Source organism: Borostomias antarcticus (assembly GCF_949987555.1).
Source record: "Borostomias antarcticus genome assembly, chromosome: 12".
NCBI lineage: Eukaryota > Metazoa > Chordata > Actinopteri > Stomiiformes > Stomiidae > Borostomias > Borostomias antarcticus.
Genome location: NC_140245.1, coordinates 613,413 through 634,663, shown reverse-complemented (window position 1 = coordinate 634,663; position 21,251 = coordinate 613,413). Strand labels below are relative to the sequence as shown.

The 21,251-nt window shown below is 48.6% G+C and overlaps 3 protein-coding genes across 6 annotated transcripts in view; 2 read left to right on the top strand and 1 right to left on the bottom strand.

Moving 5' to 3' along the window:
* The window catches only part of acin1a (apoptotic chromatin condensation inducer 1a), a gene marked incomplete at its 3' end in the record, with an annotated part of 16,131 nt that extends 9,924 nt beyond the window's left edge, over positions 1-6,207 (bottom strand). The window contains exons 1-5 of the mRNA XM_084447150.1: positions 6,066-6,207; positions 4,725-4,790; positions 4,457-4,568; positions 3,953-4,014; positions 51-3,722 (exon numbers count right to left, since the gene is read on the bottom strand). Of these exons, the coding sequence (XP_084303276.1) occupies positions 51-3,722; positions 3,953-4,014; positions 4,457-4,568; positions 4,725-4,790; positions 6,066-6,203 (4,050 nt within the window). The 5' untranslated portion in view covers positions 6,204-6,207. The remainder of the gene's footprint in view (positions 1-50; positions 3,723-3,952; positions 4,015-4,456; positions 4,569-4,724; positions 4,791-6,065) is intronic.
* Positions 6,208-6,512: 305 nt separating this feature from the next.
* cUnh14orf119 (chromosome Un C14orf119 homolog) lies at positions 6,513-8,591 on the top strand. Its single transcript, XM_084446909.1, has 3 exons — positions 6,513-6,640; positions 7,173-7,604; positions 7,949-8,591. Exons 2-3 carry the CDS (start codon positions 7,173-7,175, stop codon positions 8,120-8,122), a joined length of 606 nt encoding a protein of 201 aa, XP_084303035.1. The 5' UTR covers positions 6,513-6,640; the 3' UTR covers positions 8,123-8,591.
* Positions 8,592-10,427: 1,836 nt separating this feature from the next.
* dhrs1 (dehydrogenase/reductase (SDR family) member 1) lies at positions 10,428-20,341 on the top strand. Of its 4 annotated transcripts, none has more exons than XM_084446900.1 (9): positions 10,428-10,555; positions 12,093-12,239; positions 12,909-13,052; positions 14,138-14,217; positions 15,443-15,575; positions 15,726-15,869; positions 16,077-16,146; positions 16,366-16,446; positions 19,352-20,341. In XM_084446900.1, the coding sequence occupies exons 1-9, from the start codon at positions 10,502-10,504 to the stop codon at positions 19,486-19,488; spliced, it is 990 nt and encodes a 329-aa protein (XP_084303026.1). In that variant the 5' UTR covers positions 10,428-10,501; the 3' UTR covers positions 19,489-20,341. The 4 variants fall into 4 exon arrangements, with proteins under 4 accessions (XP_084303026.1, XP_084303027.1, XP_084303028.1 ...); XM_084446901.1 differs by lacking the exon at positions 10,428-10,555 and adding an exon at positions 10,960-11,081; XM_084446902.1 differs by lacking the exon at positions 10,428-10,555 and adding an exon at positions 10,983-11,093.
* The last annotated feature ends 910 nt before the right edge of the window (positions 20,342-21,251 follow it).

Here is a 21,251-nt window from a genome sequence, read left to right as displayed (position 1 = left end):
GAGAGAGAGAGAGAGAGAGAGAGAGAGGGAGGATCAGAGAGACCACTCACCCTTCTACCGCTGACGGCTTTGTCCTGGGAGGAGGAGGAAGAGGAGGAGCCAGACGACCGGGAGGAGGACGAGCCGGAGTCGGAGTCCGAGGAGTCGCTGGACGAAGATGCCCGTTTGCCTCGCTTGTCCGGCCTCTTCTCGCCTCGTCCCTTCCTAGCCTCCTCCGGCGGGGGTGACGGGGGCAGGGCGGCGCCCGCCAGGCTGGGGGGGCCGGCGTCGGGGTCCTTTCCTTCCACGGCGGCCTTCTGGACCGCCTGTTTCTCCGCCTCCTCTTCGCCCACTCGGACGTCCCCTTCTGGCGCCGGGCTTCTAGACTTCTCTCCTGGCGGGGCGGTCGGCGCGGGGCCGCGGGCCGAAATGAGCGCACCCTGCCCGGCGGGCATCTCTGGCGCCGCCTGCTCGGCGGAGGACCGGGGCCCTTCTGGCCCCCGCTCTCCGGGCCGGCTGGGGGCCGGGGCCACGACCCGGGCCTGGGGAGGGTTGGGGCCGTCGGAGAAGGTGCGGGGCCTCTTGGGGAGCAAGAAGGAAGACTGGGAAATAATCGGGGTGTCTCTCAAGAAACGGAACTTCTTGGAAGAGGACTGGGGTGACGGGGGCGTGGCGCTAGCCGGCGACAGGGGCGTACCAGAATCTGGGGGCGGGTTGTCCCTCTGTGCCACCTGAGGCTCCCCCCCCTCCTGCTCCCCCCTCTCTGTCGCCGCCACTCTACCTGCTCCTGTGGAGAGGGAGGGGGGGGCGGGCGGGGGGGTGAGACCAATCTCACGACCTCGCTTCCACGGAGGAAGATGACTCTCCCTTTCCCTCTCTGCCGTCTTAAGCTTTTCTTTCTCCTGCTCCAAAGCTCTCTCCTTCTTCTTCTTCTCTCTCTCTAGGGCTTTCTCCTGCTCTAGGGCTTTCTCCTTCTCCTCCTTCTCTCTCTGTAGGGCTTTCTCCTGCTCTAGGGCTTTCTCCTTCTCCTCCTCTCTCTGTAGGGCTTTCTCCTGCTCCAGGGCCTTCTCCCTCTCCTCCTTCTCTCTCTGTAGGGCTTTCTCCTTCTCCAGGGCTTTCTCCTGCTCTAGAGATTTCTCCCTCTCCTCCTTCTCTCTCTGTAGAGCTCTCTCCCTCTCCTCCTTCTCTCTCTCTAGAGCCCTCTCCTGCTCTAGAGATTTCTCCCTCTCCTCCTTCTCTCTCTGTAGAGCTCTCTCCCTCTCCTCCTTCTCTCTCTCTAGAGCCCTCTCCCTCTCCTTCTTCTCAATCTGTAGAGCTTTCTCCTCCTCTAGGGCTCTCTCCTTCTCTAGAGCCCTCTCCCTCTCCTCCTTCTCTCTCTCTAGAGCCCTCTCCCTCGCCTCCTTCTCTCTCTGTAGAGCTTTCTCCTTCTCCTCCTTCTCTCTCTGTAGAGCTCTCTCCTTCTCCAGAGCTCTCTCCCTCACCTCCTTCTCTCTCTGTAGAGCTTTCTCCTTCTCCTCCTCTCTCTGTAGAGCTCTCTCCTTCTCCAGAGCTCTCTCCTTCTCCTCCTCCTCTCTCTGTAGAGCTCTCTCCTCCTCTAGGGCTCTCTCCTTCTCCAGAGCTCTCTCCCTCTCCTCTTTCTCTCTCTGTAGAGCTCTCTCCTTCTCCAGAGCCCTCTCCTCCTTCTCTTTCTCCCTCTGTAGAGCTCTCTCCTGCTCCAGGGCCCTCTCTCTCTCCTCTTTCTCCATCTGTAGAGCTCTCTCCTCCTCTAGGGCTCTCTCTTTCTCCAGGGCTCTCTCCCTCTCCTCTTTCTCTCTCTGTAGAGCTCTCTCCTTCTCCAGAGCTCTCTCCCTCTCCTCCTTCTCTCTCTGCAGAGCTCTCTCCTGCTCCAGAGCCCTCTCCTTCTCCTCTTTCTCCCTCTGTAGAGCTCTCTCCTTCTCCAGGGCCCTCTCTCTCTCCTCTTTCTCCCTCTGTAGAGCTCTCTCCTTCTCCAGGGCCCTCTCTCTCTCCTCCCTCTCCCTCTGTAGAGCTCTCTCCTGCTCCAGGGCTCTCTCTCTCTCCAGTGTTTCACGTTCTTCCCTTTCTTTCTCCCTGGCTCTCTCTTTTTCGAGAGCTTTCTCCCTCTCCAGTCTCTCTTGCTCCCTGGCTCTCTCCCTCTCCATCTCCAAAGCCCTCTCTCTCTCCAACCGTTCTTGCTTCAGAGCTCTCTCCCTCTCTAGCTCCAAGGCCCTCTCTCGCTCCATCCTCTCTTCCTCCAGGGCCTTCTCCCTCTCCTTCCTGGCTCTCTCCTCCCTGGCTCTCTCCTCCCTCTCCTTCTCCAGCCTCTCCTGCTCCAAAGCCCTCTCCCTCTCCAAAGCCTTGGTCCTCTCTACCTCCATGATTCGCTCCCTCTCCTCTCTCTCTCGTTGCAGGGCCCTCTCCCTCTCCCTCTCCTCTCTCTGTAAGGCTCTCTCCCTCTCCTCCCTCTCTCTCTGCATGGCACGCTCTTTCTCCAAGGCTCTCTGTCTCTCCAGCTCCTCTCTCTCCAGCTCGAGGGCCCTCTCCTCCCTCTCAAGCGCCAAAGCCCTCTCTCTCTCTTCCCTCTCTCGCTCCAGAGCTTTCTCCCTCTCCGCTCTCTCTCGCTCCAGAGCTTTCTCTCTTTCCACTCTCTCTCTCTCCAGAGCCCTCTCTCTCTCCTCCCTCTCTCTCTCCAGGGCCCTTTGTCTCTCCTGCTCCGTGGCGCGCTCTTGCTCCAGCACTCTCTCTTGCCTTTCCAGCTCGAGGGCTCGGACTCTCTCCTGCTCGAGGGCCCTGTCCCTTTCTGCCTGCAGTCCCTGGTCCCTCTCCTGCGCGCCAGGGGCCCTAAGCACACTCACAGGCACTTGACTGTGGGGGAGATGGGCCCCTGGGCCTCCCTGGTTGATGACTGTGCTCATACTGGGGAATGGCAGGCCCGCCGCCGCGTTGGCGGTGTGGGTGATGGCCGACACCGTGCCCTCTTGGGGGCCCCTGGGGGGGAACGGTGCGGCGGTGGCGCCGCTGCTGCCGTCCTGCCTCTCCCCGCCGGCGTCCCCGCGGCCGTGCCACCCGGCTCCGGAGAAGGCCCCCTCCGACTCCATCTTGCGCGCCAGCAGGGTGAGCGGGCCGGGCTTGCGGTCGGCGCCGCCGGGCGGCTCCGGGCTGCTGCTGCGGCTGCCGCTGCTGGAGGAGCCGGAGCTGGAGGTGCTGGAGGCCCGGTGCCGGGCCTGGGGCTCGCCTGGGCTGGTGGGGCTCTGCTTGGGTGTGTCGGGCAGGGGGAAGGACAGCTCCGGCGGAGGGGAGGGGGGCGGCGTGGGCTGGCGGAGCTGCGGGGACAGCAGCGGGGGGATGTTGTGAGGCGGCGGAGGCTGCTGCTGGCGGGATCCTCCGGACCTCTCTCTCGCCAGCTGGCTCCTCGCCGCCGGCTCTCCCAGGCTCCGCCTCCTCCTGGCGGCGCCGGCGTCCCAGTCGTCGTCCTCCTCCTCCTCCCCGTCCTCGTCGCTGTCGTCGTCCTCGTCGCTGTCCGCCGGGACCTGGCTGGACGTCGGGACTCTCTCCCTGGCGGCGGCGCCGACGCGCACGGACAGGGAGGCCACGGCCCCGGAGGTGGGCGAGGCGGGCGCGGGGGGTGCGGACGCGTGGCCTTCTCTGGCCCTGTAGGCCTCCGCCATGCTGGCCGGGCCCGCGGGCGCCTCCCCCTCCAGGGGGCCCGGCGCCTTCGCCTGGTCACCCAACGCAGGCGCCGCATCCTGGTGAGGATGGAAGGGGAGCTCAGACCCGAGTTTATGGCGGCACAACTAACAGCTTACCAGCATCTAGCGTGCGTGTAAACGATCATTGATTGACTGTGAGATTCTCCCAAACGTGCAAGATCATCTCTGGCATGCAGTATTATCTGCAGTGGGCAATTACAAAAACTGACGGGAATTACAAAATAAAATGGGGACACAGAGAATGAAAGTGTAGTTGGGAGTCTAACCTGTGTCGGCGCTGGAGAGGGGGTGCTGTTATTGACGTCTGCGTGGTCCTCCTCGTCTTGGTCTGCGCAGAGAAGAACCGCGATAAGGGGGGGTAACAAAGGTACACGTGAGGTAGGGATGAATACTGACCCCCCCCTGATAGGAGGCCGGTGGTCTGCTGCTTCACAGCCGTGAGGGTTTAAAGGTTCAAGTTGAGAGACCATATAGGTATAGGTAGGTATAGGTACTGCATTTGTAACACGCTCCCCATCCAGTTGTTACACTGGCCCGGAGCGCCATTCACACACCAATAGCGACAGCTGCCATGCAAGGCGCTTGCCTGCTCATTGGGAGCATTTTGGGGTTCAGTGTCTTTGCCCAAGGACACTTCGACAGGTAGTCAGGAGGAGCCGGGATTCGAACCACCGACCCTACGATCACTGAACGATCCGCTCTACCAACTGAGCTATACCGCCGCCGCATATAAAGTCCAGCACGCATCATCATCATCATCATCATCTCACCGTCTGTCTCCGCTGCCTCGCGAGCCTCTCTCTCCAGACGCTGTCTCAGGAGCTCCTGCTGCTTGGCCAGGTACTGCTTTATGAAGCTATTCTGGCTCATCTCCTCTCCAATCTCCAGAAAAGACACAAAGGCGCTCGTGAATAATACAAAAAAACAGAGCCTATTACAAAGTAAACAAACTATTATTACTGTTCATACTGGCAGGTGTGGATGCACGGATATGTCCTTGTCTCGCTGCTGGTCTCTTAACTCCGGATGAGGTCTCACCTGTGAGTTGGGCTGCAGGCCGATGTGAGGAGTCGAGGTCCTCTGCAAGTTCTCCAGCATAAGAGCCTGGGGGGGAAAACAACACTCCTTTTGTTACGAATTTAATGACAATAATAAAATTAAAATAAAAGGTTGAATTCACTCCAGTCACTTAATACCTCAATAACTGGCGAGTAGAAAGTTAGAAGAATTCAACTATAAGCCACACAGACATGCAGAGAAATACCGAGGTAGAGAAACTGAACATTATTTTGAGTAAGGTATCTAAACATGGAAATATAATATGATTAGTTAATCTTAGTTAGCACTAGCGGGCCGTTTGGAAAGTTCATCTGCCAGTCCTGCATTGTACCACTTGTAGCTCGCAAATAGCTAATAGTAAAATAAGTGTAAAGAACTACATATGACGAAACTACATATGCTTTGTTGAAACAGCTAACAAAGTTGCCCGTGTTTTTCCCAGTACAGTAAATGAAGGAAGTTTAAGGCTGGTACTGTACAGGCGCGCACACGTTGTGTAACCTCCCCCCTCAACTCGTGCATACCAACAAAGCGCGGACCTGCTAGCTAGCATGCTAGCAATGCTAACACTACCAGGACCAGCTAGCTAGCATGCTAGCAATGCTAACACTACCAGGACCAGCTAGCTAGCAATGCTAACACTACCAGGACCAGCTATCTAGCTAACTATGCTAACACTACCACTTCCAGGACCAGCTAGCTAGCTAACTATGCTAACACTACCAGGACCAGCTAGCTAGCTAACTATGCTAACACTACCAGGACCAGCTAGCTAGCTAACTATGCTAACACTACCACTTCCAGGACCAGCTAGCTAGCTAGTGCTAACACTACCAGGACCAGCTAGCTAGCTAACTATGCTAACACTACCAGGACCAGCTAGCTAGCTAGTGCTAACACTACCAGGACCAGCTAGCTAGCTAACTATGCTAACACTACCAGGACCAGCTAGCTAGCTAACTATGCTAACACTACCAGGACCAGCTAGCTATGCAACACTTCCAGCTATCCGTGCCTAACGTTAGACTTAACGTCACATAAACACTAAATAAACACTAAATATCCAGCTCTCTTTGGACCAATTCAACAGTCTGGTCCAATTGCAGCCCACCGAGCTCCCCAGCGGAGGGGGAAGTATAAGTTAGAGATATCCATCATGCAAAGTACACAAGTACACACTGGATACTCGTTTCTGAAAGTAAAAAAGCTTCCAGGCCTTCGAGCCGAGCCTCGGCCTGAGTGAGAGAACCAGTTAGCTTAGCATGCTAGCTCCCATTCCTTCTGCTCTAGTGTGATGTGGAATAACGTCTCCAAACTCACCCCTTTGAGTCTTTTAATGAGGGCATTTTTCTGCCCGCTTTTAGGAAGCCCTCGTTCCTCTAGGGCGGCTTTGAGATCCGCCACCCGGAGAGAGTGCAGCGGCCTCCCGTCCAGAGTCACGTCTTCCAGGTCCGCCATCTTCCCTTCCTCTGTCTGCCGCTGCGGAGACACGCCTTCCCGAGCAACGTCACCGACTCGGTGACTTAAGGGAAAATGGTCTTTACTTGGAGAATTTCACATTAAAAACACTTTTTTTGCGTGGGTTTTTTACTATTGAGTTGTCTGTGATCAACGCCGATGGGATAATTATCCAATAAATACCTGCTAGAAAGTAAATGTTGGATGTTAGAAAATGTGCGAACTGCGGTGTCTGCGCACACTGCGCAACTCTGATGCTCTCCATGAACACACCGCCATAGTGGATGAGCTATTTGAGCTAGCTGAGTTAGCTGAGTTAGCTTCCCAGCTAGCCCACTTACCAGCCAAATCTGCTGTCAGTAGCCACGAAACTGCTCTGTTTATTGGGCAAGCTCCTCAATATGCGTAAAATAAGGTGACCGGTGTAAAGCTGTGCGGTGAGGAATTAGCAAATACTTCCTATCTATTATAGCTAGGCTAGTCAAGCTTGCAAACTCACCTCTGCTCTGCCTGACTAATCACCAGTTGTCTGTCTGCCCTTGTTGGTCATCTAGCTTAGGATGTGTCTGATGATAGTGACTGTGTTGATAGCTCTAACATCAAAGGGATTCAAGACAATCTGCTGTATCTAATAGGAGAATATCTGTCGATGTTATTCAATAAATGTGTAGTAGTAAGGAGCTTAGTGCCTTGTTACAAGATAGCCAGTGTGTCCTCTGCTGTGGACATACTTATACTAGGTACTATTCCTGTCTGTTATTCTCAGTATTCTGCTAATAACATGTTGTTTTTTTTCATATTTAAAACAATTCTTATACTATTTTATGACATTACAGCAACGTCTAGCCACATTTGAGCATTACATTACCCATGGTACCTGTAACTTGTACATAATGACAAATAAACATCCTTGAAGGCTCGAATAAACATCCTTTACATCGTTCTTTTCTCTTATTTTATTCCCTAAAGATGTCCTGGTTCTACCATGTCAACCAAGGCTCAAACCAGCAGCCCCCTGACCTGACGCCCACCCCAGCGGACGACCTGTCCAGCGCACGCTACCCCAGTATGAGGGGTCCAGCTCTGGACAGCGCCGCCCCCGGCTGGTTCGGCGGCACACAGGCCGGCCTATCGCCGCCCGGCCCACTGGACTTCCCGTCTCCTCCGCAGGGCTTGGTGCCGCCCAGCCTGGAGGCCCTGTCGTGCATCCCTCCCAACACCGGCGGGGTGGGTGGGGAGGCCGCGCCCCTGTCCTACGTCACGCTCCAGGAGCAGCGGTGCGTTCTGAGCTGGTTCCTGGGCTGGGGAACCACACAGAGAGAGCGTTTCCTCCAGGACCTCCTGGGGAAGGCCGTCCCCGGGAAAGTGTGCACGCTCCTGGAGTCCCTCAATACTCTTCAGGTAACAGCTGCACTGCTGCGTATGGATGTACAGTATATAGTCCCTGTTAGTTCTCTATTTATGCTACTACCCCCTTATCTAGTGTCTTTTTCATGACTCTATCAAGTGTTTCTTTCTATCTTTCTATCTATCTATCTAATCTATCTTATCTATCTATCTATCTATCTGTCTAATCTTATCTATCTATCTATCTATCTATCTAATCTTATCTATCTAATCTCGCCACAGTCATATTATGCATGTCCTCTTAACAGCTGTCATAGCTGTGATCGTCCTCAACCCCAATTACCATGAACGCACATTTTAAATGCCACTCTTGTTTCCCTCTCCTGTACCGGTTCTAGGTCATAGACAGACCGCCAAACATTTTTGAGTGCCAGCTTCGCCTGTGGACCCAGTGGTTTGAGTCCTGGAGCGAGGAGGAGAGGAACGGCTTCCTGCACATCCTGGAAGAACGCGACCCCATCTTTGTGGCGCACTTTTACAGAGGGGTGGCAGGGACAGCCGGCCGGGATTGAGTCAGGAGGAGGAGGATGGAGAGTTTGTAAGCATGGCAGGGTTATGGGTGGTAGTCATAGTGGTGATAAACAACTTAAACAAGTGATGTTTGATGTCGAGGGACAAAGTAAAAGTGTGGAGCGTGTTGAACATGACTGTGTCTGGGAATAGCGGTTGGTTCAGTGTAAGAAGCAAACGGTTTTGCTATTTGTGCTCATTGATGGCGTGAACTGAACATGGGTAGCAGGGTTGGTTTTACCCTATCTCTCAGTAAGCATTCTATAGGAAACAATATCTCAAGACATTGAAGAATCCACTTTGAATGATATAATCCTTCCATCATGTTTTTGCCCTAGTTTTGTACCTGTTGAAAATTATCTACATGAAATAGCGCAAGTGTGTGTGTGTGTGTGTGTGTGTGTGTGTGTGTATGTGTGTGTACCACAGAGAGATCAAAGGGGTGTGGACCCAGATGGGGTCAATGATAATCGAGAGATTTGCTCTCAAAGCTGTAATGATTCTGAACAGTTTTGTACGAAGTATGAATAAAATGGGTGAAAAAAATCTGTTTCTTCTCTAATGTGCACTTTCATCCTTTCATTTCATCCATATGGGTTGTGTAGTACACTTTTTACATCTTATAGTGTATTACTAAGCACATCTTTATAATGGTAAATGGTAAAATGGACTGCATTTATATAGCGCTTTTCCACCTTAGCGGCACTCAAAGCGATTTACAATGGCCTCTCATTCACCCATTCACACACACATTCACACACCAATGGCGGTAGCTGCCATGCAAGGTGCTAACCTGCTCATTGGGAGCAATTTGGGGTTAGGTGTCTTGCTCAAGGACACTTCGACATGTGGACAGTTGGAGCTGGGATTCGAACCACTGACCCTTCGATCACTGAACGACCCGCTCTACCAACTGAGCTACAGCCGCCCATAATACACTATAATAGTGGTTATTATAAACTACAAACCTTCATTATGTGTTATATATATATGTGGTTATAAAACTACTCGTTTCAAGTAAAGTATGATCTTTAGGAACTGCTACTCATGTGTTTGTTTGATGTTACCAGCTAAAATAGACCCTATTAGGTATCTGCATATGCTTCTGTCAGCCTCCAAGTGGAGTTAATCAGCCCACTAACCGTTTCCTAGCTCTCGACGTACTTCTGCTGTGTGTTAGAGCAGTAAAATAGAATAGAATAGAAAATGAATTTGCCACGTGTAACAAGTACAGGTCCACTGAAATTCTTGTAATCGCTTGTCCTTACAGTACAGTATCTTATCAGTGCTAATCAGTTCCTCATTCCAGTCCTATGTACTCAGCTAGACATTTAAAGGTTCCCAAACTGGCAATTTACTATCCTATCCGTCGTCTAGCAGTCTGTCAGTATCATCGTCATCTACTTATCCCATCCGATCATGGATGACTTTGCCTGTGTCCATGATGTAGGCAGTGCAATTAAATAACGTTCAAGTATGCAGTTGTGTAGTGTTCAGTTGAGTGTTGTCAGGTGTTGGTTCAAGTGTTCAGTGTAAAGGTTATAGAGTAGAGTACATAGATGTTGAGCTACGTCTGTCAGATCCCCCATCAACCCCAATGACCCCGGATGTGATTTCAGGGGTCAAATAACTTCAATTGTAACACAAACTGTGAGAGAAGAACACACTAATGAGGTGTCAGAAACGGTGTGAATTCTACCAGAGTGGAACCATGAGTGGAACCATGAGTGGAACCATGTCACGCACTACTGTCTCTGCAGAAACAGGACAGAACCCTAAACGCTGTAGTCAAGTACATCATGTCCTCAATATCCTCGTCCCATACCCTGTCCACCACTAATACACTCCCCTCTGCCTCACAGCCAGACAGGAGAGTCAGACAGTTCCTCACTCAAAAGCAGGCACACCCAAGTGTGTCCCACATGTATGAAGAGGACTTATGTTTTTGCAGTAAGAAGTGTTTCTGAAACTATCCTAGCTCACTGCCTCTATCTCCATGTGTTGATGCAGTTAAGAGGTTTGTGTCATTCTTTGGATCAATGCTGCATAAATAAATTGTTAATTAACAGCACTTATATAGTACTTTTATCCAACACAATGGCCTCTCACTCACCCATTCACACAACAATGGTGGCAGCTGCCATGCACGGTGCCAGCCTGCTCATTGGGATTTGGGTTTCAGAGTCGTGCCCAAGGACACTTCGACATGTGGAAAGAGGAGGAGCTGGGATTTGAACCGCTGACCCTGCGGTCACTGGATGACTCGCTCTACCTCCTGGTAGGTTTAAGGTTAGACTTGCGACGGGAAGCTTGTGTAGTTGTGTGGGATCGTTCCTGATTCAATAGTCACACCACCTTCCCATTGCTGGGTGTCTCAGCCGATGCACCACGTTCCTAGCCCTGGAGGAATCCGTCTGTCATCTGAGAACTTAATGGTATGTCAGCAGACACTCACATTTCATAAGTTCCTGGCGTTTCATAAGTCATATTTTTGGGGAGTTGTCATAAAATGATAACTCATCCAAGTAGATGACAGTCGACTAACCCAGACTAGTCCCAAGACTAAAGTGTGATGTGTTTACAACACCTTGCATCATCATTCATACCAATTGATGTAGCACAGTTACAATTTCTGATAATGTTTCATCATCTTGACATGGAAGTGTGTTTAGATTCTTCATGTTGTACTGTATAGGAAAACCACGAGGCAGGGGGGAAAGAAGACAACCGTTTTGTGGCCTGTAATCGGTCTCACTTTAGGAACATTACGGTAATCACAGGAGGCGCGGTTATGGCAGGTTCATGTGGGTTATATAGTCATGTGGGTTATATAGTCATGTGGGTTATATAGTCAACGGACCACACGGACCCACTTCTATTCCCTCACTGGAGACTGAGACGGGTCTACAATAATCCATATTCCGACCAGAGCTTTCTCCATCGACACTGTGGACAGAAATCGTAAGACCCAACGTAAGAAACTAGCTTACTGTGTTGCGTAGAACATTCCGACAGGTTGTAATTTATTTGTGTTAAATTTTCTGACTTCCACTTTCTATCGCCTTATCTTATTGCACTTTGCTCTAGTTAAAAGGTAGGCTATGCCAAACCTTGGCGATAGGCTAGCCTACCAGTCGCTTTATTTCTTTTTCTTTAACCATTTTGAGGTTTTCCATGTCTATCAAGTATTCTTCTTCATCCTAAACGATTTAACAAGGGAGGTGGGCATACGACCCACTCTCTACATATTCCAGAGGGAAGCAAAAGAACAGTATCACCTGGGGGCCAGATAAGTGAGCTGAGTGAGTGAGTAACCTGCTCGATCAATGGATGGCGCCGCAGCTAATCAATTATTTTAGGTCTTATTTTATTGCAACGTTTGTTGCAAAGTTGATATTACTTGGAAATGTGTGGCCCACCGTTTTATGTAGATTAAATCCAGGTAAAACTTTATTTATCATAGCAATGACCAAGTATAGGCTGTAGGGCCAATATGTACTGTATTTATCTTTGAACTATTTACTGTTTTATTAGCAAGTAGCTACTTTAAGTACACATTACTACTTTTTTGTTATTGTATGTATATTGCAGTATAGGTATATTATATATATATACCTACAATATATATACCTATATTTTATACATACGTATACAGATTGTATGTATGTATATATTCTGTATTTTAAACATATTGTATATATGTTGTACTCCTCTATGTATGCTCTTTGCTCTGATCTGGCCCTTCGCGCTGCTGTAGTGCCAACATGATCAAGGTTAATCTTATCTCATCTAAGCCTACAGGGCTGTATGTGCTCAGTGGGTGTGATTTGTTATCTTAGGCTCTGTTAGGCTCGTCTAGAGCTGTGAAAAAAACATTGCAAGTTTAGCCACTCTGGTATTGTTTGCTTGAATATGGTCTAGCCTGTTCAAGCTGAGTGGAGCTGAGCGCTCCCTCTCCATCTCCCCCACCAGGAGATGTCTCTCGCAGGCTGGGTGTGTCTGGTGACGGGGGCCTCCAGGGGCATTGGAAGGGGCATCGCCCTGCAGCTGTCTGAGGCCGGGGCCACGGTCTACATCACCGGTCGACATGAGAAGACTTTGAAGGAGACGGCAGCTGAGGTGAGTAAGCAGAACTCAGCACTGAGCCCCGGCTGAGGTCAGAACCCAGCACTGAGCCCCGGCTGAGGTCAGAACCCAGTAGTAACCCCCGGCTGAGGTCAGAACCCAGTAGTGATCCCCGGCTGAGGTCAGAACCCAGTAGTGATCCCCGGCTGAGGTCAGAACCCAGTAGTGATCCCCGGCTGAGGTCAGAACCCAGTAGTGACCCCCGGCTGAGGTCAGAACCCAGCACTGAGCCCCGGTCATCTCATCAGGTTGATGGGAAACCCAGCAGATATTCACCCCCACATAAGGTTGCAACAGTGGGGATTTCAAAAGATTATTCATCAAACATACATATCAATATTAGGAGAGGTGTATTAAATTGGTGGCCTAACTACAGTGTGTTAGTGTAACCCATATGTATCAGCATGCCCAGGGTGGGGTTTGAACTCCGGTCTCCGTGGGACGGACACTATTTTAACGAGCTACACCAATTAATAATAAAATACACCAATTAAAAGTAAATGATGCCAATTAAAAGGTATAACTCTTCTTTGGTGGTGATGGTATTTATACGGGGGGAGTGTGTTTAACCAACAACTCGCTATCTAATCTACTCAGGACACACAAGCACTCTGCCTCCCGCGATTACATCAGGTCACTATCTTCCTGCCTTTTCAATAACAGGTCACTGAGAGGGGCGGCCAGTGTCTGCCAGTGATCTGCGATTCCTCAAAGGAGGACGATATCAAAGAGCTGTTTGAGCGAATCGAGCGTGAACAGAATGGCCGGCTGGACATGCTAGTCAACAACGCGTATGCTGGAGTGCAGGTCAGTAACACAACTACACTACGCTGGTTCTGGTACTGGCTAAGATCTGGCTCTGGTACTGGATATGATCTGGCTCTGGTACTGGATATGATCTGGCTCTGGTACTGGCTAAGATCTGGCTCTGGTACTGGCTAAGATCTGGCTCTGGTACTGGATATGATCTGGCTCTGGTACTGGATAAGATCTGGCTCTGGTACTGGATAAGATCTGGCTCTGGTACCGGATATGATCTGGCTCTGGTACTGGATATGATCTGGCTCTGGTACAGGATAAGATCTGGCTCTGGTACCGGATATGATCTGGCTCTGGTACTGGATATGATCTGGCTCTGGTACCGGATATGATCTGGCTCTGGTACTGGATAAGATCTGGCTCTGGTACTGAATAAGATCTGGCTCTGGTACCGGATATGATCTGCCTCTGGTGCCGGATATGATCTGGCTCTGGTACTGGATAAGATCTGGCTCTGGTACTGGATAAGATCTGGCTCTGGTACCGGATATGATCTGGCTCTGGTACTGGATATGATCTGGCTCTGGTACTGGATAAGATCTGGCTCTGGTACTGGATATGATCTGGCTCTGGTACTGGATAAGATCTGGTTCTGGTACTGGATAAGATCTGGCATCACTTCAATAAGAGCCCTTTTCCACCAAAGTAACTCTGGTTCGTGAACCGGTCCGGTGCAGAATTCTTGGAACCTTGGTTCTATCTAGGGAACGGGACCGCGTTTCGACTAGTTTTGAGCAGGACCGTTGTACGTCATTATATCATCACGGTTCACGCTGAAAAACCTACTATTTTTTGGTGCCGGTTCAGAACCAACATTTATTTTTGGTCAAAATGCTTGGAACTGTTGAAAATTAGGTTCGTGAACCGGTTCCTTCTTGGTGGAAAAGGGCTATAAGAGGTGTCATGAAAGAGGTTTGGGTGTGTAGATATTTAATCATGTGGTGTCATTCTATTTCTATGAAATTACTCACCGTGATCTCATTCAGTAACTATCTTCCTCAGTGTCCATGATCTCCATGTCTCAGAAGTGATCATGAATATTTTCTATTCTTCACCACAACATGAAAATACAGGCTATTTTTGAGAACATGGGAAAGAAGTTCTGGGAAATGGATCCATCCATATGGGATTCCATAAACAACACGGGGCTCCGGTAAGACTGCCAGGTCACGGGCTCAGGCACCACCTGCTCCCTAGAAACATCTCACAGCTTCCAGGTCATGGGCTCAGGCACCACCTGCTCCCTAGAAACATCTCACAGCTTCCTGGTCTTCATGGGCTCAGGCACCACCTGCTCCCTAGAAACATCTCACAGCTTCCTGGTCTTCAGGTTATCACTCTACTCTCGCTCTGTTAATCTGTTCATACACCTCAACCTCCCCAAGATTATGTATTATAGCTATAGCAAGTACATAACCCTCCACCCTGCGGTTTATTTATTTATTAATAACCATATATAACATGCAATTAATCCATCCAGACCGGTATCTATCTTATTTTCCCCCTATCTGTACACTGTATAGAAATAGTACTTATAGTGTATTACAAAAAGAGGTTGCGCTTCAACAAAATAGCTCTTCAAGTTAGAGTGCTAAAACCATATCCGTAATATGATTGAAAAAGCTTGCAAACATTGCAATGGTAGCACATCTCAGTTGTTCAATTCAAGGAGGACAAAATACTCACTTTTCACATGTTTATATTTGGCTCACGTCATACAAAATACGCTAACGCGTTTAAGAAAAGTGAGTATTTTGTCCTCCTTGAATTGAACAACTGAGATGTGCTACCATTGCAATGTTTGCAAGCTTTTTCAGTACTTATAGTGTAATTTGTAAGTATCGAAGTTAATCTGCATTGAGCATAATCTTGGAGCCGGCATCAACATTTCACTGTAACTGTACACGTGCATTATACGTGACAAATATAGATATCTTGAATCTCCAAGTGTATCATATTTCTAATATGGCGGGACTTTTTAATGCGATACTAGTAGAACTAGTAGCTCACCCAGAGACGAGTAAGTGATACTCTGTTACACAACGGTGTGTGTAGCGGTCTGTGTTGTGCGTCAGGACAGCAGAGTCGCTGCCCATCTTTCATCGCAGGCTCAAAACTAATCTCTTCAAGAAGTACTACAACAATCCTCCCTCCTAAGCATTTATTGTTTTATATTGTATTGTATTTTAGATTGCTATTCTTGCACTTTGCCTTCAGCACTAGATTATGCTCTTAGTCACTTGTTTTAGAAAGGAGACGCACTTGTGAGTTCTGGCGAGTAGTAGCACATTAGCTCTTCCGACGTTAAATGCAATTATTGTTAGTCGCTTTGGATAAAAGCGTCTGCTAAATGACTGTAATGTGGTGTGCGTTGCCAGGGGGCACTATTTCTGCGCGGTGTACGCTTCCCGGTTGATGGTGGCCCAAGGGCGGGGCCTGATCCTGGTCATCTCCTCCATGGGGGGGCTGAGGTACCTCTTCAACGTGCCGTACGGCGTCGGTAAGGCAGCGGTGAGTCTTCCCGGCACGGCTTGGTTATGAAACAGCTCAGTCGTACAAACAGGCACTGTTTTGAAAACAGGGTGTCACAAGTGTAAACATAACAGTGTTATTATAAGTCCCAGACGTAGGCCTGAGTCTCTGGTTGGCTGTGGTCCTCAGTGTGACCGTCTTGCCGCGGACACGGCGGTGGAGCTGAAGAGCAGAGGGGTGGTCTCTGTCAGCCTCTGGCCGGGCGCAGTCCAGACCGAGCTGGTGTCCCAGATGATCATTGAGAAGGACGCGCCACCTGGCGTGGACCCAAAGGTATACCGTACACGGACGACCTATTCTACTCTAACAGGGATAGCTGTTTAATAAAACTATTGGGACATCTTTGTGTTGTAAGTCTATCCTAAGGGCAGCCCTTGGCATACAGGTGTAAGTTATTTTTTATCTTTAAGGAATGTCTTAGACTCATATCTTGGTCAATTTAATGTTAGTATGTTTCAGATAACACCATGTTGTTTTTAGTTCAGAGATGTGTTTGCCAATGGAGAAACCACAGAGCTGAGTGGGCGGTGTATTGTGGCGCTGGCTAAAGGTATGCTTGGATAAGGGAACTCGATACCGTAAAACATGCAAAACTGAGAATTGCAATTCAAATATTCTGTTTACTTGAGCAGGTTACACAAATGTTATTCCAATGTCACCATTCTGTTCCTCAAAGCCAAACATTTTGTTGTGTTACATTTCATCTATCCCCTCTGCTGTTGCTAGCAGGTTTTACTTGATGTCATATTGTTTATGTTTTGCGTTTCAGATAATAACTTGATGTCACTGACCGGAAAAGTTTTGATGACCTGTGACCTGGCAAGACGTTATGGAATAAAAGACATCGATGGTAAGCTATGCGCCTTTTTTTTAAGAATTACTAGATTTAGGGTCTGGAAAGGCTCTCATTCAGAGTGATTTCTCGGTTTAAATTCCAACCAGGCCAGTCAGTGTCCTTTGAACGCTATGTGATTGGTCAGGGGATGAACGAATCGCTGAGGACTCCTTCGCCATCTCGGAAAACGGCTACAATGGGAGCCTGTTCAGACTGAATAATCAAATGAAACAAAATGGCATCTCAGTCTGAAAGTCACACTAGAAGTATTTAGTACAAAGAGTTCCAAAGCGCTGTCTCCACCTTTGGTATCTCTCTATCGTCCCGTTGCGCAGTTCTAATCACACAGATAACTCAGATAACACAGATAACACAGATAACTCAGATAACACAGATAACTCAGATAACACAGATAACTCAGATAACTCAGATAACACAGATAACTCAGATAACACAGATAACACAGATAACTCAGATAACACAGATAACACAGATAACTCAGATAACACAGATAACTCAGATAACACAGATAACTCAGATAACACAGATAACACAGATAACTCAGATAACACAGATAACTCAGATAACTCAGATAACACAGATAACACAGATAACTCAGATAACACAGATAACTCAGATAACACAGATAACTCAGAAAACTCAGATAACACAGATAACACAGATAACTCAGATAACAGATAACTCAGATAACTCAGATAACACAGATAACACAGATAACACAGATAACTCAGATAACACAGATAACTCAGATAACAGAGATAACTCAGATAACACAGATAACTCAGATAACTCAGATAACACAGATAACTCAGATAACACAGATAACTCAGATAACACAGATAACTCAGATAACACAGATAACTCAGATAACAGATAACACAGATAACTCAGATAACTCCTCAGATAACACAGATAACTCAGATAACACAGATAACTCAGATAACACAGATAACACAGATAACTCAGATAACACAGATAACTCAGATAACACAGATAACTCAGATAACTCAGATAACTCAGATAACACAGATAACACAGATAACTCAGATAACACAGATAACTCAGATAACACAGATAACTCAGATAACTCAGATAACACAGATAACTCAGATAACACAGATAACACAGATAACTCAGATAACACAGATAACTCAGATAACAGATAACACAGATAACTCAGATAACTCCTCATAACACAGATAACTCAGATAACACAGATAACTCAGATAACACAGATAACACAGATAACACAGATAACTCAGATAACACAGATAACTCAGATAACACAGATAACTCAGATAACTCAGATAACTCAGATAACACAGATAACACAGATAACTCAGATAACACAGATAACTCAGATAACACAGATAACACAGATAACTCAGATAACACAGATAACTCAGATAACTCAGATAACACAGATAACTCAGATAACAGATAACACAGATAACTCAGATAACTCCTCATAACACAGATAACTCAGATAACTCAGATAACACAGATAACTCAGATAACACAGATAACACAGATAACTCAGATAACTCAGATAACTCAGATAACACAGATAACACAGATAACTCAGATAACTCAGATAACACAGATAACTCAGATAACACAGATAACACAGATAACTCAGATAACACAGATAACTCAGATAACACAGATAACTCAGATAACTCAGATATCACACACAGATAACTCAGATAACACAGATAACACAGATAACTCAGATAACACAGATAACACAGATAACTCAGATAACACAGATATCACACACAGATAACTCAGATAACACAGATAACTCAGATAACTCAGATAACTCAGATAACACAGATAACTCAGATAACACAGATAACTCAGATAACACAGATAACTCAGATAACACAGATAACTCAGATAACTCAGATAACTCAGATAACACAGATAACACAGATAACACAGATAACTCAGATAACACAGATAACACAGATAACTCAGATAACACAGATAACTCAGATAACACAGATAACTCAGATAACACAGATAACTCAGATAACTCAGATAACACAGATAACTCAGATAACAGATAACACAGATAACTCAGATAACTCCTCATAACACAGATAACTCAGATAACTCAGATAACACAGATAACTCAGATAACACAGATAACTCAGATAACACAGATAACTCAGATAACTCAGATAACTCAGATAACACAGATAACACAGATAACACAGATAACTCAGATAACTCAGATAACTCAGATAACACAGATAACACAGATAACTCAGATAACACAGATAACTCAGATAACACAGATAACTCAGATAACTCAGATATCACACACAGATAACTCAGATAACACAGATAACACAGATAACACAGATAACTCAGATAACACAGATAACTCAGATAACACAGATAACTCAGATAACTCAGATAACTCAGATAACACAGATAACACAGATAACTCAGATAACACAGATAACTCAGATAACACAGATAACTCAGAAAACTCAGATAACACAGATAACACAGATAACACAGATAACTCAGATAACAGATAACTCAGATAACACAGATAACACAGATAACACAGATAACTCAGATAACACAGATAACTCAGATAACACAGATAACACAGATAACTCAGATAACTCAGATAACTCAGATAACACAGATAACACAAATAACTCAGATAACACAGATAACTCAGATAACTCAGATAACACAGATAACTCAGATAACTCAGATAACACAGATAACTCAGATAACTCAGATAACACAGATAACTCAGATAACACAGATAACTCAGATAACACAGATAACTCAGATAACTCAGATAACACAGATAACTCAGATAACTCAGATAACTCAGATAACTCAGATAACTTGTCCTGCTCTTTGTTTTCAGGCCGCAGCGTGACTGACGTCACCTCCCTGAAGTTCCTGGTGAGCCAGGTCCCGTACCTGTCCTGGCTGTCCCCCGCCGTCCCCTCCTTCCTCCGGCTCCCCCGCTTCGTCCTCAGCCTGGCCAGCAACCGCTTCTGACACGCCGTCCGTCCCTGGTCTGTCCCTGATCCGCGCCTGGTCCGTCCCTGATCCGTCCCTGGTCCGTTCCCGGTCCGCCCCTGATCTGTCCCTGGTCCGTTCCTGATCCGTCCCTGGTCCTTCCCCGGTCCTTCCCCTGGTCCGCCCCTGGTCCTTCCCCTGGTCCGCCCCTGGTCCTTCCCCTGGTCCGTCCCTGGTCCTTCCCCTGGTCCGTCCCTGGTCCTTCCCTGGTCCGTCCCTGGTCTGCCCCTGATCCGCCCCTGGTCCGTCCCTGGTCTGCCCCTGATCCGCCCCTGGTCCTTCCCTGGTCCTTCCCTGGTCTGCCCCTGATCCGCCCCTGGTCCGTCCCTGGTCCTTCCCTGGTCCTTCCCCTGGTCCTTCCCCTGGTCCTTCCCTGGTCCTTCCCTGGTCCTTCCCCTGGTCCTTCCCCTGGTCCTTCCCCTGGTCCTTCCCCTGGTCCGCCCCTGGTCCTTCTCCTGGTCCACCCCTGGTCCACCCCTGGTCCTTCCCTGGTCCACCCCTGGTCCTTCCCCTGGTCCGTCCCTGGTCCTTCCCCTGGTCCGTCCCTGGTCCGTCCCTGGTCCGTCCCTGGTCCGTCCCTGGTCCTTCCCCTGGTCCTTCCCCTGGTCCTTCCCTGGTCCTTCCCCTGGTCCGTCCCTGGTCCTTCCCTGGTCCTTCCCCTGGTCCTTCCCTGGTCTGCCCCTGATCCGCCCCTGGTCCGTCCCTGGTCCTTCCCTGGTCCTTCCCTGGTCCTTCCCCTGGTCCTTCCCCTGGTCCTTCCCTGGTCCTTCCCTGGTCCTTCCCCTGGTCCTTCCCTGGTCCTTCCCCTGGTCCGTCCCTGGTCCTTCCCTGGTCCTTCCCCTGGTCCTTCCCTGGTCCTTCCCCTGGTCCGTCCCTGGTCCTTCCCTGGTCCTTCCCCTGGTCCTTCCCCTGGTCCTTCCCCTGGTCCTTCCCCTGGTCCTTCCCCTGGTCCGTCCCTGGTCCTTCCCTGGTCCTTCCCCTGGTCCTTCCCTGGTCCTTCCCCTGGTCCGTCCCTGGTCCTTCCCTGGTCCTTCCCCTGGTCCTTCCCTGGTCCTTCCCCTGGTCCGTCCCTGGTCCTTCCCTGGTCCTTCCCCTGGTCCGTCCCTGGTCCTCCCCTGGTCCTTCCCTGGTCCTTCCCTGGTCCTTCCCTGGTCCTTCCCCTGGTCCGTCCCTGGTCCTTCCCTGGTCCTTCCCCTGGTCCGCCCCTGATCCGTCCCTGGTCTGCCCCTGGTCCGCCCCTGATCCGTCCCCGGTCTGGCCCTGGTCCGTCCACACCGCAGCCTGCAGCCCACACAGGCGAAAGTGACCTCTGGTTAAATCCACCCCACAGAACTCCACTCAACTCCACTATGTTCATTTTATACTGTTTTTATAACTACTATGACCTCTTCTGTGCAATGTTATTCCAGGTGGTCAAAATGAAGGAGTATTTCAAAAGTAGGCCAATAATCACTACATGAAGACACTAGTCCAGACTAATCACAATATGAAGACACTAGTCCCAGCACAGACTAATCACAATATGAATGTATTTGTTATACCGATTGCAATAAAATGTGTTCAACATTTCTACCAATTCTGTATTCTTATTTGCATATCAGTTTTTTCTTTTAAGCATGAATATGATTGGATGTTTCATGGTGACCTCGGATGTACAGCTCTGTGACGGTCAAGCTCTAAGGATTAACTGGGCGGTTGGGTTTACATTTAAATTTGACAACCAATTGCAAACTCCTCTACAC

Excerpts from the sequence above, each read along its gene's own strand:
- dhrs1 (XM_084446900.1), top strand. The coding sequence starts at position 10,502 with ATGCACCACGTTCCTAGCCCTGGAGGAATCCGTCTGTCATCTGAGAAC. Across the intron at positions 14,218-15,442 it reads ATAAACAACACGGGGCTCCG|GGGGCACTATTTCTGCGCGG; the intron begins GTAAGACTGCCA and ends GTGCGTTGCCAG. Across the intron at positions 16,147-16,365 it reads TATTGTGGCGCTGGCTAAAG|ATAATAACTTGATGTCACTG; the intron begins GTATGCTTGGAT and ends TTTGCGTTTCAG.
- cUnh14orf119 (XM_084446909.1), top strand. The coding sequence starts at position 7,173 with ATGTCCTGGTTCTACCATGTCAACCAAGGCTCAAACCAGCAGCCCCCT. Across the intron at positions 7,605-7,948 it reads AGTCCCTCAATACTCTTCAG|GTCATAGACAGACCGCCAAA; the intron begins GTAACAGCTGCA and ends TACCGGTTCTAG.